Source organism: Pseudophryne corroboree, chromosome 6 (assembly GCF_028390025.1).
Source record: "Pseudophryne corroboree isolate aPseCor3 chromosome 6, aPseCor3.hap2, whole genome shotgun sequence".
Taxonomy (NCBI): domain Eukaryota; kingdom Metazoa; phylum Chordata; class Amphibia; order Anura; family Myobatrachidae; genus Pseudophryne; species Pseudophryne corroboree.
In genome coordinates this window covers 436,616,385-436,630,897 of record NC_086449.1, presented here as the reverse complement: position 1 = coordinate 436,630,897, position 14,513 = coordinate 436,616,385, and the positions used below count along the sequence as shown (strand labels likewise).

General features: G+C 46.8%; 1 protein-coding gene across 4 annotated transcripts in view; it reads left to right on the top strand.

The window, feature by feature from the left end:
* Positions 1 to 14,513, top strand: part of LRRK2 (leucine rich repeat kinase 2) — a 469,339-nt gene that overhangs the window by 213,877 nt on the left and 240,949 nt on the right. For all 4 annotated transcript variants that reach the window (XM_063927081.1, XM_063927083.1, XM_063927080.1 and 1 more), the window contains exon 21: positions 8,121 to 8,294. In XM_063927081.1, coding sequence (XP_063783151.1) covers positions 8,121 to 8,294 — 174 coding nt within the window. The remainder of the gene's footprint in view (positions 1 to 8,120; positions 8,295 to 14,513) is intronic.

Below are 14,513 nucleotides of genomic sequence, written 5' to 3'. Positions count from 1 at the left end.
AGTCCGCATCGGTGGGGGCACATCTCAGACTTTTCAGTCAGGTCTGGGTGCACTCGGACCTGGATCCTTGGATAGTAGAAATAATAACCTAAGGATACCGATTAGAGTTTCAAGACGTGCCCCAACAGGGGGAAGGCTTTTATTCGAGCCTGTTTGTGGTCCCAAAGCTGGATGGCTTAGTCAGACCGATTCTGAACCTAAAATCCCTCAATTTCTTTCTAAAAAAAATTCAAATTCAAGATGGAATTTCTCCGAGCAGTGATCTCCAGTCTGGAAGAGGGGGATTTTATGGTGTCGGTCGACATAGAGGACGCCTACTTACACGTCCCCATATATCCTCCTCATCAGGCTTTCCTGAGGTTTGCTGTTCAGGATTGTCATTACCAATTTCAGACTTTGCCGTTTGGTCTATCCACGGCTCCGAGGATTTTCACCAAAGTAATGGCGGAAATGATGGTTCTCTTGCGCAAGCAGGGAATCACAATTATCCCGTACTTGGACGATCTCCTCATAAAGGCGAGATCCAAGGAGCAATTGCTGAAAAGTGTTGCACTTTCACTGACGGTTCTGCAACGACATGGTTGGCTCCTAAACTTGCCAAAGTCACAGTTGGTTCCGACAACACGGATGTCGTTCCTGGGTATGATTCTGGATACAGAATTACAGAGAGTTTTTCTTCCAGTGGAAAAGGCTCTGGAAATACAGAACATGGTAAAACAGATTCTGAAACCAGCAAAGGTGTCCGTTCTTCAGTGCACTCGGTTGCTGGGGAAGATGGTGGCGGCCAACGAGGCCATCCCGTATGGCTGGTTTCATGCCAGGGTGTTTCAGTGGGACGTATTGGACAAGTGGTCCGGGTCTCACCTGGACATGCACCGGAAAATTATTCTACCTCCCAGGACCAGAATCTCCCTTCTGTGGTGGCTGCACAGTTCTCATCTTCTGGAGGGACGCAGGTTCGGAATTCAGGATTGGATCCTGGTGACCACAGATGCAAGGCGCCGAGGCTGGGGAGCAGTCACACAGGGAAGAAATTTTCAGGGAAAGTGGTCAAGCCAGGAAGCTTGTCTGCACATAAACATTCTGGAATTAAGGGCCATTTACAAAGGCATTCTGCAAGCAGAACATCTTCTTCGAGGTCTGCCTGTCTTGATTCAGTCAGACAACGTAACAGCAGTGGCATACATAAACCGCCAGGGCGGAACAAGGAGCAGCGCGGCGATGGCCGAGGCCACGAAGATTCTTCGCTGGGCGGAAAGACATGCCAGCGCTCTGTCAGCAGTCTTTATTCCAGGAGTGGACAACTGGGAAGCAGATTTCCTCAGCAGACACGTTCTCCATCCAGGAGAGTGGGGTCTTCATCGAGAGGTCTTTGCAGAAGTGACAAGTCGTTGGGGAGTTCCTCAAGTAGACATGATGGCATCCCGCCTCAACAAGAAACTTCAGAGATATTGTTCCAGGTCAAGTGACCCTCAAGCGATAGCGGTGGACGCTTTTGTGACACCATGGGTGTTTCTGTCGGTATATGTGTTCCCTCCACTCATTCCAAAGGTGATAAAGATTATAAGAAGAACAAGGGTTTAGGCGATACTCATTGTTCCGGATTGGCCAAAAAGGGCATGGTATCCAGATCTTCAGGAGTTGCTCATAGAAGATCCCTGGCCTCTTCCTCTTCGGGAGGACCTGTTACAACAGGGGCCGTGCGTGTATCAAGACTTACCGTGGCTGCATTTGACGGCATGGCGGTTGAACGCCAAATCCTAGCCCGGAAGGGTATTCCCAGTGAAGTCATTCCCACTCTTCTTCAGGCTAGAAAAGAAGTAACGGCAAAGCATTACCACCGTATTTGAAGGAAATATGTGTCTTGGTGCGAATTCAAGAAGGCTCCTACGGAGGAATTTCAACTGGGGCGTTTGCTCCATTTTTTGCAAGCAGGTGTGGATGCGGGCCTAAAGTTAGGCTCCATTAAGGTACAGATTTCAGCCTTGTCGATCTTTTTTTCAGAAAGAATTGGCCTCCCTTCCAGAAGTTCAGACCTTCGTGAAGGGCGTGCTGCACATCCAACCTCCATTTGTGCCTTCTGTGGCACTGTGGTATCTTAATGTGGTATTGCAGTTCCTGCAATCACATTGGTTTGAACCTTTGCGTAAGGTTGAGTTAAAATTCCTTACTTGGAAAGTAGTTATGTTGTTGGCTTTGGCGTCCGCAAGGCGGATGTCTGAGTTGGCGGCTTTGTCTCACAAAAGCCCCTATTTAATCTTCCATGCTGTTAGAGTGGAGTTGAGAACTCGTCAGCAATTTCTGCCAAAAGTGGTTTCATCATTTCATGTGAACCAGCCTATTGTGGTACCAGTGGCTACTGACGCCTTGGCGGAATCGAAGTCTCTCGATGTGGTCAGGGCTTTGAAGATCTATGTCGCCAGAACGGCTCAGCTTAGGAAAACGGGATATATTTATAAAAGGTCTATTTCTCTTACATCCTAGGGAATACTGGGAATCCATTTAGTACCGTGGGGTATTGATAGGTCCACTAGGAGCCTTGGGCACTTTAAGAATTTAATAGTGTGCGCTGGCTCCTCCCTCTAAGCCCCTACTACCAGACTCAGTTTAGAAAATGTGCCCGGAGGAGCCGTTCACATCTCCTGAAGAGTTTTCTGCATTTATTTTAAAAGTTTGTTATTTTCAGGCAGGACTGGATGGCACCAGCCTGCCTGCTTTGTGGGATTGGGGGATGGCCCAACCTCTCTCAGAGTTAATGGTCCCGTTCCCCGCTGACTGGACACTAGCTCCTGAGGGAACTATCCGCAAGCCCCACCAAGGTGAGCGTACATTCCCGCAGCACGCCGCCACTCCTAGCAGAGCCAGTAGAAAGAAGAGTGGTGAGTACTAAGCCGGCGTCCCCGTTAGTGGGTCGCTGACCATTATGGCGGCATGAGGGTACGGAGATGCACGGCTTCGACATGGAGCGGCCGGGTCTCCAGACTCAGTACACAGTGCAGACGCACAGCTTCTGAGGGAGAGAACGGAGTATTACTATATGCGTACACAGTACCCAGACTTGCATTACAGACTTACAAGGGGGCTGACTCCATTTTAGGCACAAAATTACCTCAGCCAGTATAAAAAAAGAGCGGGAAGACTGCACGCCATTGAAGAGGCGCGGCTTCACTATGAGCGGATCCATCAGCTCCCCAGTTTTTCCTCTGCAGCGGACACAGACGCTGACTGACAGGTACGCGCAGCTCCTCCAGAGAGACTCCAGATTACCTCAGCAGTACCAGGGTGTCATAGCAGGGGGGAAAGGGAAGGGGGAGCGATTATTAGTCTACTGAGTCCCTAATCTAGGTACTTAGTCTGCGACCCAGCTAAGCTTGGCATTAGCGGTAAGGGCGCAGTGTGCTGGCTCCATACTATCTCTGTGTCTCTCTGGAAGGGCTCTTTGTGGGTTAATTGTGCATTTAACCTTTTCCTGTGTGTGTGTGTGTGCTGTCACTGTTACAGTATGTCAGGCAAAGAAGTGTGTTTCATGTAAGGCACAGTGTTCTTCTCCAGGGGGTTCACTAGTGTGTACTCAGTGTAGTGTACCTTCCCAGGCTAGCGGGGCATAGCCAGCATGGCTAGACTCCATTAAGGGAATGATTTCCAATATTTCTACTAAATTGTCCCGCAATGAGAAAGAGACGCAATATTTAAGTCAATCAATGACTGATTTATGAAAGGAGACTCAGTACCCAAACCAGTGTCCCAGTCCCCTGCCATTTGTCCGCAAAAACGTACTTTAACCCAGATCCTGCAGTCTGACTCTGATGATGAAGGGTCAGACATGGAGGAGGGGGAAGTGGACTCAGAGGTGGGGGAGGCTACTATGTCACAGGGAATATAGGCTCTCATAGAGGCTATCAGAGAAGTTCTGCATATCCCTGATAAGGTGACAGAGGAGAGTGAGGAATCTTATTTTAATATAAAAAAGAAATCCTCAGCCACTTTTCCTGTGTCAAAGGAACTAAATACCCTGTTTGAAGAACCATGGGTTAATCCTGATAGGAAATTTCAAATCCCTAAAAGGTTACTATCATCTTTTCCATTTCCTCCTGAGGATAGGAAAAAATGGGAAAATCCACCGATAGTGGATGCATCAGTATCCAGGCTGTCAAGAAAAATTGTATTGCCTGTCCCAGGAGCAGCCTCCCTGAAAGACATGGCTGATCGTACAATTGAGACCACACTCAAATCCTTGTATACAGTGCTGGGGTGGCCCAGAGACCCACTATAGCATGTGGGTGGATTACTAAAGCCATTGCAAAATGGTTGGGTAACCTAATTGAGGGGTTAGATACCTTGCCTCAAGGGGAGATAATTTTACTCCTGCAACATATAAAGGACTCTGCGAACTTTATGGTTGAAGCCATAAAAGAAATAGGCTTGCTTAATGCACGCAGCACTGCTATGGCAGGGGCTTATGGCTACGCCAGTGCACTGCTGACACGGACTCCAGGAGAGGCATGGAAGGCCTACCCTTCACAGGAGAGGCCTTATTTGGAGATGAACTAGACAAATGGATCTCCAAAGCTACTGCCGGTAAGTCCACATATCTTCTTTCTGTTCTCCCCCAGCCAGGAAGGCTTACTCAGGTTCCAATTTACAGTCCTTTCGGACGGCCAAGTTTAGGGGCAAAACCAGAGGTTCTTATACAGCCACCAGAGGTGCTAGAGGTAAACCACGCAAACCAACAACTGCCGGTTTTCAGGAACAGAGCTCAAGCTCTGCTTTCTCAAAACCTTCAACAGGAAGGTGGACCGTGATGCCTGGAAGACTTGCGGGTGGGAGCCCGACTACAATTCTTCAGTCACATCTGGACAAGTTTGTGCCAGGATCCCTGGGTCATAGATCTTATTTCCCAGGGCTACAGACTGGAGTTCCAGGAGCTCCCGCCTCACAGATTATTCAAAGCAGGCTTACCAGTTTCGCAAGAGGCAAGTATAACTTTACAAGACGCTATTCAAAAACTGGTACAGACTCAGGTCATTGTTCCAGTTCCACCTCATCTGCAAAACAAGGGGTATTATTCCAACTTGTTTGTAGTACCGAAACCGGACAGTTCGGTAAGACCGATTTTGAACCTGAAGTCATTGAACCTGTACTTACGAGTGTTCAAATTCAAGATGGTATCTCTGAGAGCGGCGATCTCAGGTCAGGAGGTCAAGAATTCCTAGTGTCTCTGGATATCAAGAATGCATACCTTCACATTCCGATCTGGCCACCTCATCAGGCTTATCTACGGTTTGCATTGCAGGACTGTCACCACCAGTTCCAGGCCCTGCCATTTGGTCTCTCTATGGCACCGAGAGTGTTCACCAAAGTGATGGCAGAGATGATGTTTCTGCTTTGGCGGTGCTAGTGTGGACCCAGACCATAGCGTGACCTTGGGCTTCACTAGACCACCAGGGCTTATGTTACTGGCACTGAGAGAGCTTTATTTACAGGCCAGGTTACCCGTTCATGGATGTCAGCAAAGGTAGGCTGCTCAGGGCGCCATTCCGCTGAGGTCATCTCGTCCTGGGCTGCTGCTCCTTCACCCTCCTTACTCACAGAGACGCTGGGCAGTCATTACAGAAGCTTTGCAGATCTTTGGGAACGCTGGGTTTGGTCTCCCTGTATACCTCTCCTTGGAGTCAGGTTATATACAGCGCTGCTTCCTACCAGCTCTAATCTAATAGCTGGATAGTGGATTTCAATTGGCCACTGCAGTTAAATTGTATTATCTGCATTGTTTGTGACTTATCCTAGTTCTGCTTTCTGTACTTTTCTGTCTGTACATTATATTGCTTTCCCTGTACCTTTCTTTCTACAGTAACCCTTAGATACTGGTATGTACAGGGTTTACTTTGCCCACATTACAAGTTATTGTATTAATGTAGGCTTATTGTTCCATATGGTTCTCAGTTACACACTTCTCATTACCATATTGTGTGTGTACTCTCCTTGCAGTTATGTCTAACAAAAGCAAGGCATCTAAACAGGCTGGGGCTGCTACTATAGTGTCATGTTCCACAGAGGTTTTACCTCAGGATTTATTACAAGACGGTCACTTCACCTCTTGTTTTGTTTCCCCGGGCCGATCAGCTCCCCCAGTCCCAGCACAGGTGCCTCCATGGGCCTCATTTCTAACATGCTGTCTAAAATTGCTGACCATATTGCAGCCCTATCTGTGACTCCCCCTATGGGTCTTCCACAGCAATTGCAGCCCGTTTGTCAGCCTATTACAGTCCATATGTCCCTCCTCCGTGATTGGATATGTTTTCTAACTCTGTACAGAGTCTGGCAGCTTCATCTGCTACATTTTATAATATATATTACATGTCCAGGTCAGACTACTTACACATACTGCTACTAAGCGTGCTGTGCCATCTTCACAGTCTACGCCACTCTCAGATTCTGAGGAATCTTCTGCTGCAGTAGATCATGCTGATGTCTTGGGGAGGAAGAGGTGCAATAGAAATCTAGTGTGCCTGCTTTAGTTAGGGCGGTTAAATTCTCACTCCAGCTTGAATATACTGACCCAGACCCAAAATCTAAAGATCCCCTGTGTAAACGCAAGAATGTAGTAGTGGCTGACCACTCTGACCATTTCTTTGATGCTATGAGTGAGGCATGGGAAACTCCTAGGAAGAAGTTTACTATACCTAAAAGGCCAAACTCCTTTAATCCATTACCCACTGCTGATTGTACAAAATGGGAAAATCCTACTGTGGATTCTCATGTGACACCAAAAGCATCCTCCCTTAAGGACTTACCTGATAAGCAATTGGACATGTGTCTTAAATCTTTATATTCACCTACAGGCGCCACAGCCAGACCTGGGTTGCTAAAGTCTTGATAACTGGGCTGTTGCCCTTCGGAGGCGACCAAGGAGCAACTGTCTTTAATTACCAACATCAGGGATGCCGACTATTAAATCAGAGAGTCTGCTCTGGATACAGCTCTGCTCTCCTGTAGCTTCGGCTGCTTCTGATGCACGCAGCATTGTTTGGCTTTGAACCTGGAAGATGGACTCTGACACTAAGAAAACCCTGGAAGCACTTCCATACACAGGCAAATTTCTTTTTGGATCAGAATTGGACAAGATTATCTACAACCTGGCAACTTCTAAGACAGCTTGCTACCCTCAGCCTCCACTACGCGGCTTGGGACTTCATCCTTTAAATTTAAATTAGCTGCGGTATATTACCGCTGGGTAATTGATGCCCCGGGGCAATACACTTATCAACCCACCTGCCTAAGTGTGTTGAAAGAGAATTCAGATAACTCAGGAGTCTACGGGTGCTGCGATCTGTTAATGCACAAATACATGAACTTTAGCAAATTCTGTGTGTTAACACCCATTAACCCATGTTAATGCCAATTAACATGCTACTGTAATGAGAGTTGACAAGGCTATCTGGGAAAATTGGGAGTGCACAGCTTATGGCGTTAAAGCTGAAGGCTGCCTTCCGTTTTTACCTAAAGTAATTTACAGAGGGCAATTAAATTCCCCCATATTCTCAAATGTACTTAAAAAAAAAATCTTTATGTGCATAGAATAAAACTATAGGGAGCTGTATATGGAATTGTGTGACTGTGTGTCATTATGCTGGAAGGGGAAACGAACAACACAACACACAAAATGTGTGTGTATTTGCTCAAAATCCACCATAAAATTATATGAAAGTACTGTGTGGAATTGTCATTTAAACACTATAATTGTGGAGTTAATTGTTCTGTATAACCACTGATTTCTCGTTTAATATTTTCTATGCTCATGGTCTTTGACACTTTGGTTTTCCTCAATAATTAACTACAATTATATGTCACAGAATACATACTTTTTCTATGCTCGCCACAGGTTCTATTCTCACTCTATGGGTGTTGTGGACACCCACAAGTGAGAATAGTCACTGCGCGCCCGGATTCCGGCAGTCTGAATCCGGCATCGGTATCCTGACCGCCGGGATCCCGTCAGCCGGCAAATTGATTGCATCCATATTTCACATGTCAGTAGAATGTATAATAGTATTGCTTAGTTTAAATAAATTATTACTGCACTTCTATAAGATTTTTACCTGTATTTACTTGACTTCCAGACTTGGGGCCCATTTTGGCACGGTTGGTGTTTCGGTATCAGAACAAACATTATGGCTGCAGATCTTCTGGAGATTTAAGTTCAATGGAGGATGTATTTGATAAAGGGGAGGAGTCATTCACAAATGATGCTTTTGAAGATCTATTGGTTTGCAGTGATGACCTAGACAGTGAAGGTAATATAAACTGCCATATGTGTTTTCCTTGAAAAATTTGAACACATTAGATTAAGTTATAGAGCATCTTCAGTTATCCTAACTTGCGATTTCAGTTAAATTTAAAGTAAATGTTTACTATATAACAAGTAGTTTCTTTCATTTTCTTTTTGCTGCAAATTTGGGGTAAACCTGATTTACTATGTAACTGTATACAATACTTCTATATACAGTTGCAAGAAAGAGTATGTGAACCCTTTGAAATTTCCTGGATTTGTGCATAAATTGGTCATAAAATGTGTTCTGAGCTTCATCTAAGTCACAACAATAGACAAACACAGTCTGCTGAAACTAATACCACACAAAAAATTATATGTTCTCATGTTTTTATTGAACAGACCATGTAAACATTCACAGTGCAGGGTGGACAAAGTATGTGAACCCCTAGAACAATGACTTCTCCAAGAGCTAATTTAGATAGGTACTTTTCATGCTCAACCCTATGTTTTCCTAACAGGTCATGTTTTGAGAAATTTGGTCTGTGAGAGCAGGTGCGATAATTACAGACCCCATGGAAAATGTATCAAATCTTGAAGATAGAGTAAGTGGAGAGAGATAAAGTATCTGTTATTTTACAGACTGTGCTAGAAAAGTGGCAGAAGCTGACTAGTACTTTCTCTCTACTTTATTTCTCTCCAATGCTTGATACATCTCCCTGCAAGCAAAATAGATAGTCACCTGTGCATGGTTAAAGAATCCAAAAAACATGTTGGTAGCACTTGAGATTTACTTACGGCAAAATAAGCATACATGCAGTTATTTTTTTCTTTATCTTAGATATACCCAATTGCCTAATGCACGCTTTTAAGTATTATTATTATTATTATTATTATCCTTTATTTATATGACACCACATGGGATTCGCAGCGCCCAGTTACAGAGTAAACAAATAAACAAAACATGAAGACAGTGACTTAAAATACAATATAGGACAAGTACAGGGTATATAGACAGCTGCATCAGTAAACAGCACTAAACTAATTTTCAGGACAGCAGAAAACATAGGGATTTGGTGCCGTGAAAGGGAGTATTGAAAAGAAGATAGGTTAAGTAAGAGACGTAAACGCACATGAGGGAAGAGGGCTCTGCTCATGAAAGCTTACATTCTAAAGTATAATCTGATTATACTTCTACCATTATATTGGTTTCATTTATTTACTTTTTCATTTCTTCTTCAGGGTCCATAGGGCTCCACAGGGGAGACAGTGGGTGTAGGTGGTGGATAGGACGGGGCACCAAACAGTTAAAGCTTTAACATATTCCAGGATGCTCCGGTCTTTACCCCCATACCCCACTCAGAGCCCAAAGCTATTCAGTTTTGTTTTGGTGCTGGCAGGAGCCGGTTCAAGCTTTATTTTTATGTTTTATTTTATTACTAGACAGCGCTAGCAGCGCTAGGCAGTTCTCTGGATGCCAACGCTGCCGCTCCATCAACCTCACTCCTGCGTCATCACTTCAGCTTGCAGTCTGGTAGTTACGGTGGTCCATCTGGGGGGCCTGTTCTGCACAGCTCCATGGTAAAGTCCCTGACTGCAGGTACCCACCTTACTTGTACCCCAGCAGTCCTAGACAGGCTGGAGACAGACTGGAGGTCTTAGACAGACCAGAGACAGGCTGGAGGTGCTGATGTGTGTCCCGGTACATCTGGAACCCCACTAGACCACCAGTCCTAATATACTGGCACAGAGGTTATTTTTACTGGAGGCCAAGGAACCTGATGGTTGAGGTCAGCCTTCTCCCTGTGGCCCCTCCCCCAGCTCAGGGCATCATTTCACCTCTGAGCTGCTCCTCCCTCACACTAGTTCCCCCCTCAGAGACCCATGGCAGCCATTTTCTTTATGCAGCTACAAGTCTCCGGGAACGCTGGGTCCAGTCTCCTTGTATACCTCTCCTAGGAGCCATGTTATACAGCACTTTATCCTACCAGCCACTGCGGTCTGTGTAGTTGATTTAGTGCCCATTGCAGTTATTTATATTGTATTCTGCATTGTCTGTGATTTGTACGATCACTGCTTTCTGATATCTCTTTACTGTCAGCTTATACCTTGCCCTTTTACTTCTTACACAACCCTAAGAACAGGTATTTAGGGGTTTAACATACTTCACAGCTACCAGTGTTTGTGAAGGTTGTCACAGTACTGTAATTGTTGAACACTGCTTAGTGCCATATTGTGTTACACTATTCCTGCACCTATGTCTAGCAAAGGCAAAGGTCACAAAGAGGTTGCTTCTTCTGTGCTGCTCTCATGCAGTTCCTGGTTAGCGGGATTATCCCCTCGGGACTTGGTACAGGATGCTTTGTGTGCATCTTGCTATATCCTACATAACCAGCCAGCACCTCCAGCTCCTTTGCAGGATCCCCCTGGGCTTTTTCACAGATACTAGCACAGATAGTGGACCACCTTGCAACCCCCTCAGTTACTTCCCCTATGGGACTTCCCCAGCAGATTCACCCTTCTATACCAGTCACTGCCATGCCCCCTTCCTGGGTGGATGTGCTTTCCACCTCAGTACAAAGTCTAGCTGTTACCTCTGCTGCCTTTCAAATGATGTTATAGTGTAACAGACCCTTGCACTCTAAAGCCACTAAGCGTGCTGTGCCATCCCCACAGTCTACACAGCTTTCAGATTCTGAGGCATCATATGGAGAGGCAGGGGAAGCATACATTTCTCTCACTGAGTCCCCATCAGGGGAGGAGGAGTGTCAGTCTAACTTAGATGTATCTGCGCTTGTGGGCCATCAAATCTATGCTTCAACTAGAAGAGGAGGTAGCATGCTTCTCTACAAGAAAAGGCCCTGCTGTTTACCCCTGGTAAAAAGTTTCAGCTGCCTAAGCGCCTGGCTTCAGTTTACTCTATTCCAGCGGCTGATTATGCTAAGTGAAAGGTTCCCCTAGCTTTGGATTACCATGTGGCATGTGGCACGTCTAACCTCTACATTACTTATCCCTACAACATCTTCCTTAAAGGAGACTACGGATAGGAGGATTGAAGCCTGTCTCAAATCTGTCTATTACCTTACAGGAGCTATCACTTGGCCTGCTATGGTCGCTGCCTGGGTGGCCAGAGCCATTGAGAGCTGGGCAGAGGCCCTGGAGGAAGGCCTTCCCTCTGATGTTTCCCAGGAACTTCTGTCCTACATCACACATATGATTGCTTCCTCCTACTTAGGTGAAGCTGGTATGGATACTGGTCTCCTGGCTTCCAGGGCATCTGCTACCTCAGTGGTAGCCCGCAGCATCCTGTGGCTTTGTTCTTGGAAAGTGGACTCCAAGAGATCCCTGGAATTGCTGCCTTACACTGGGGATATCTTATTTGGCGCAGAATTGGACAAAATTGTGGCTACTCTACTGGCTGCCAAAACTGCTTTCCTGTCCTCAACCTCTACTTCGAGTTCTCGAACATCTACCTTTCTGTCCATACACCCCCAAGGCAAAGCTAAAGGACAGTCCTTACCTCAGTACACCGCTTCTAGGTAGACCTCCAAGTCCAGGACCATGCAGTCCTGGGCTACCAGACGTCCAACTATCAAGTCTGAAGACAAGCCCTTAGGCTAATGAGGCGGGCATACTCCTGGGGGATCCCAGAGTGGGAGGCCGACTTCTTCAATTTGCACAGTCCTGGCGTCAGACCACCGCAGACAGATGGGTGCAAGAAGTGGTGTCATGGGTATGCTGTGTCATTCTGTAGATGCCCCTCTCAGCAATTCTTTTGCACAGGCCCCCAATCAGACCCAAGCAAGGCCTTGGCCCTCCAGAAGGTCATTCAGTCAGGGGTAGTAATTCCAGTCCCTTTGCCACAATGCGGGACAAGTGTTACTGTATCCTGTTCCTGGTTCAGAGACCCAATGGGTCTCATTGACTTATTCTCAATCTCAACTCCCTTAAAGGGTTTATCATGGTACCCAGATTTCATTTGGAAACCCCTTCACTCTATTGTCCTAGATATGGAACCTGGGGATTTTATGGTGTCCCTGGACATTCAGGATGCTTATCTGCATATACCTATAACACAATCTCATCAGCGGTTCCTATGGTTTGCTGTCCTTCAGCAACATTTCCAGTTTCGGGCACTGCCTTTTAGGTCTTTCAACTGCTCCCAGGGTCTTTACCAAAATGATGGCTGTTGGTGGTGTCACAGCTGCGTCATCAGGACATCAGATTGCTCCAATACCTGGGCATCTTGCTGATACTCGCACATTCTTCGGAGGTCCTTCTCCGCCATCTTCAGCTGACCATTGCCTTCCTACAAACACACTGCTGTCTAATCAACTGGAAAAAGTCATCCCTTACACCTTCTCAAAGGATATTACTTCTGAGAGCTCTCCTGAATTCTCAGGTACAAAGAATTTTCCTGCCAGCAGACAAAATTTCTGCATTACATCAAGGAGTATGCAAGTTGCTTCACAGTTGCTAAGTGTCAATCCACTCAGCCATGAAGGTCGGGTCCATGGGGTCCACCTTCAACATGGTGGAGTATGCCCAGTTCCACTCCAGACCCCTGTAACACCTAATCCTGTCTAGATGGAATGGACAGCTGCACCTGATCAGGTCCCAGATGATGGTCCTCTCTCAGGAAGTTTGCCTGTCTCTAGCTTGATGGCTCTACATGTCCCACTTGGACAATGGTCGACCCCTCTGGAACACGGATTGGATACTCCTGACCACGAATGCCAGTCTCCGCAGGTGGGGAGCAGTGTCAGGTCTGTTGGACTCCCACATAAAGTTGTTTACCAATCAACGTCCTGGAACTACTAGCTGTCTACAGATCACTCACTCTGACACAAGACATTCTCCAGGGCACACCGGTCCAGGAAGTAGACCACTGCAGTGGTCTACCTCAACCATCATGGAGGTACTCGCAGTTCCAGCCATCTAGGCAGTGTTCATCCCAGGGTTCTTCAACTGGTGGTGGACTTCCTCAACCACCACGAGGTGCACACTGGTGAGTGGGGTCTACACCTAGAGGTCTTCCAGCTTCTGGTGAACAAGTGGGGCCTGCCGGACATGGACCTCATGGCCTCCCGACACAACCATAAGGTTCCTGTGTACGAGTCCAGAACAAGAGATCCTTAAGCAGCCTTCGTGGTTGCCCTGATGGTGAAGTGGACCTTCCATTTAGCTTACCTCTTCCCTCCTGTCTCCCTCCTGCTTTGGGTCCTTTGGAAATTCAAACAAGAAGAAGGCAGCATCCTTTTGGTAGCTCTGGCCTGGCCCAGACGCCATTGGTTCTCTGATATTCAGAGTCTCTCCATAGATGCTCCCTTTCCACTTCCACTATGACCAGACTTGTTGTCTCAGGATCCCTGTCTACACCTGGACCAAGCCCATCTGTCTTTGACGGCGTGGCTCTTCAGTCATCCCTCCTAAGGTCCAAAGGTTTCTCTCGCTCTGTGATCCAGACCATGCTCATAGCACAAAATCCGACCTCCGTCCGTATCTATTACCGTGTGTGGCATGCATGCTTCCAGTGGTGCGCTCCAAGATGCTATTACCCTTTTGATTTTTAGAGTTTCTTGAAACCTTGCCTTTCTTCAAAATTTATTGAATCTCAGACTCTCTGAAGGCGCACTCTGTTAATATGGTTCCAGGGCAGAATTGCCCCACTGCCAGTCGCACCTTCCTTCAGGGTTTCTCAAAAGGCTTACGGCAAAGACACTTTTCCTTTTGGCTAATGCATTGGCCCGAAGGGTGTCAGATTTAGGGGCACTCTCCTATTGCTCTCCCTTTTTGATCTTTCATCAAGACAGGGCTGTTCTTCGTACTCGTTCTGGCTACCTTCCCAAGGTGGCCTCACGTTTCCACCGTAATGAGGAGATAGTGGTGCTGACCTTCCAGTCCCCGGATCTCTTTTCATCCGCTTCTTACCTTACTTGCTCTGGAAGCGGGTCCCTCCTCCCCAGCCAGCGCAATCTACCCAGTGATATTTAGGACGATGACACTGGTTCTGTGATGCCGACAGTCAGTATACCAACAGCGGCATCCCGGCCACCAGTATGCCGGCAGCCGAGTGAGCGCTAGAAAGACTCTTGTGGGCTCGCTGCACTCGCCTCGCTGCGGGCACGGTGTTTTATTCTCCCTTGATGGGTGTCGTGGGCACACACCAGAGGGAGAATAGCCTGTGGTGCTGGTATTCCTGTGGCATTTCACCGCTAGTTGGGATTCCACCATCGGCATTGTG